Below are 2,250 nucleotides of genomic sequence, written 5' to 3'. Positions count from 1 at the left end.
ACAATCAGCAACAATCAACAACAACAATCAATCAATCAATCAATCAATCAATCAATCAATCAATCAACCAATCAATTAATCAACCTATCGCTTCGCTGGTTGATTTCAGGATCGGTAGGCGACGGTGCATGTTGCTGGTGTTCTGCCTGATGGCGGTGTTCGGCTCAGTGAACGCATACGCTCCTAACTACAGCGTCTTTGCTCTGACGAGGTTCCTCGTAGGAGCCACCTCGATGCCCATCCCGTTCGTGTACGGTGAGTGTACACGCACGCGTGTATGCGCGCGCGCATGCGTGTGGGTTTGGCGTTGTGAGCGTGCGTGAGATAGAGAGATGGGGAGAGAGAAAGAGAAAGAGAGAGAGAGAGAAGCAGGGAGAGTGTGTCTCTCTCTCGCTCTCTCTTTCTCGCTTTCTCTCTCGCTCTCTCTTTCTCGCTCTCTCTCTCTCGCTCTCTCTTTCTCGCTCTCTCTCTCTCTCTCTCTCTCTGTGCGTGCGTGCGTGCGTGCGGTGCGTGCGTACGTGCGTGCGTGCGTGCGTGCGTGCGTGCGTGCGTATGTATAAATGTTCAAAATTCAGACTTTGATTTTCAATTATTGATTATTAATTTGTCATTTATTATATTATTAGTTTATATTATATTCCATATTTTCTCGTCACCAGCTGTAGATGTTGTCACGCCATCCCATCGTAACGCCTGTATTAACTTTTAATTAGTTAATATTTTTTTAATTAATTTATTTTATTTTTCTCGTCACCAGCCGTTGAGATCGTCACACCAGCCTATCGTAACGCCGTCGGTAACATCATACAATGTGGATTTGCAATCGCTTACATGGCTCTACCGTGGCTCGCGCTGGCACTGCAGAACTGGCGCCATCTACAGTTGACAATCTCACTCTGGGTCATCGTCGTCGCCGTCATCGTCTACGTGTAAGGGACAGCGATCGTCGCGCATGCGCGTGGACGCGGTTAGATTTATTTTTTGGATGGAAATCGGAGGCAATTTGATCTCGTTTATGTGTGTTTCGTTTCCGGTTTTTGTTTTGATGAGTGTTGTGCTCGTACGGCCACGTACGTTCGCACGCACGCACGCACGCACGTACGCACGCACGTACGCACGCACACACGTACGCACGCACGCGCACACGCACGTACGCACGTACGCACGCACACACGTACGCACGGACGCACGCAGGCGAATTGTCAACAGACATGCGAGAAGCGAATGTTAGCAGCGCTGAGCGAGATCGCAAGAGTCCAATCCAGGAGGCGCTGCGGCAGCCAACTCCATCGGAAAGTGGACGAGGAGGTGCAGGTGAGGACGAATGCGTGAACATAACTAAATTGTTAATTAATTAACATAATCTATTTATTTATATTTAATTAATGTAATTGATTAAGTATATTAGGTAAAGCGTAAAGCAAGAATATTGAATAAATAAATAATTACAAATTAATTAGATGAAGCTAATTAAGACGTGTCCTTACATGCCGGCCCATAAAGTGTAGAGACACATTACCTGCTCATTTTGCCGCAAATTGCCCCCGTGTCACTATTTATAGCTGCAGATTAAGTACCCTAACAGGGTCAATCTGAGAACCCCAAAGAAGTCTCCCATTGAACGAAATGACGCAGCGGTGTAACTTCCTGGTCCTCACTTAACCTAGCTTAAAAAACGTTTAATAGCTTTGCTCCACTTATATATGTAATTAGTAGAGTTAAATATGAAAACGTGAAATAATAATTATGATGATATAACTTTAACTTTTACTCAACTTAGATTCCTGCTCACTCACTAAGCCCGCAGCTTTGCCGTATTGCTGCACGTCCTAGATAAATTATTATATAAAAATTTAAATAATAATAATAATAGTAAACTAAACAAATAAAAATAATAAAAAATAAAAATAAATAAATAAATTAATAATAAAAATAATATTAATTTAATTATTAATTATACTATTCATTTATGAATGATTTTAATAGTAATTCGAATAAACTCTTATTATAGAAAATCGTGATGGCGAGTGGAGCATCTAAGAAGGCAAACATCATCGATACTGTGAGAACGCCTGTGATGAGAAAGAAGACGCTAAACCTCATGTTCCAGTGGTAAGTGTCGCACGCCTGTAACACTAACACACATGTATGACGAAATCTGTGTGAGAGAGGGTGAGAGAGAGATGAGAGGGGAGGGAAGGGAGGAAGAGAGGAGAGAGAGAGAGATAGAGAGAGAGGCAAGAGAGAGGG

General features: G+C 42.9%; 1 protein-coding gene across 1 annotated transcript in view; it reads left to right on the top strand.

Annotated features, from left to right (window-relative positions):
* Positions 1-2,250, top strand: part of LOC106818194 (organic cation transporter protein-like) — a 27,380-nt gene that overhangs the window by 19,964 nt on the left and 5,166 nt on the right. The window contains exons 4-5 of the mRNA XM_014822920.1: positions 110-255; positions 758-929. Coding sequence (XP_014678406.1) covers positions 110-255; positions 758-929 — 318 coding nt within the window. The remainder of the gene's footprint in view (positions 1-109; positions 256-757; positions 930-2,250) is intronic.

The sequence above is a fragment of the Priapulus caudatus genome, unplaced genomic scaffold (genome assembly GCF_000485595.1).
Source record: "Priapulus caudatus unplaced genomic scaffold, Priapulus_caudatus-5.0.1 Scaffold2084, whole genome shotgun sequence".
In the NCBI taxonomy this organism is placed as follows: Eukaryota; Metazoa; Priapulida; class Priapulimorpha; order Priapulimorphida; family Priapulidae; genus Priapulus; species Priapulus caudatus.
The sequence above is the reverse complement of the archived record's forward strand: the minus strand, read 5'-3'. Positions and strand labels throughout refer to the sequence as shown.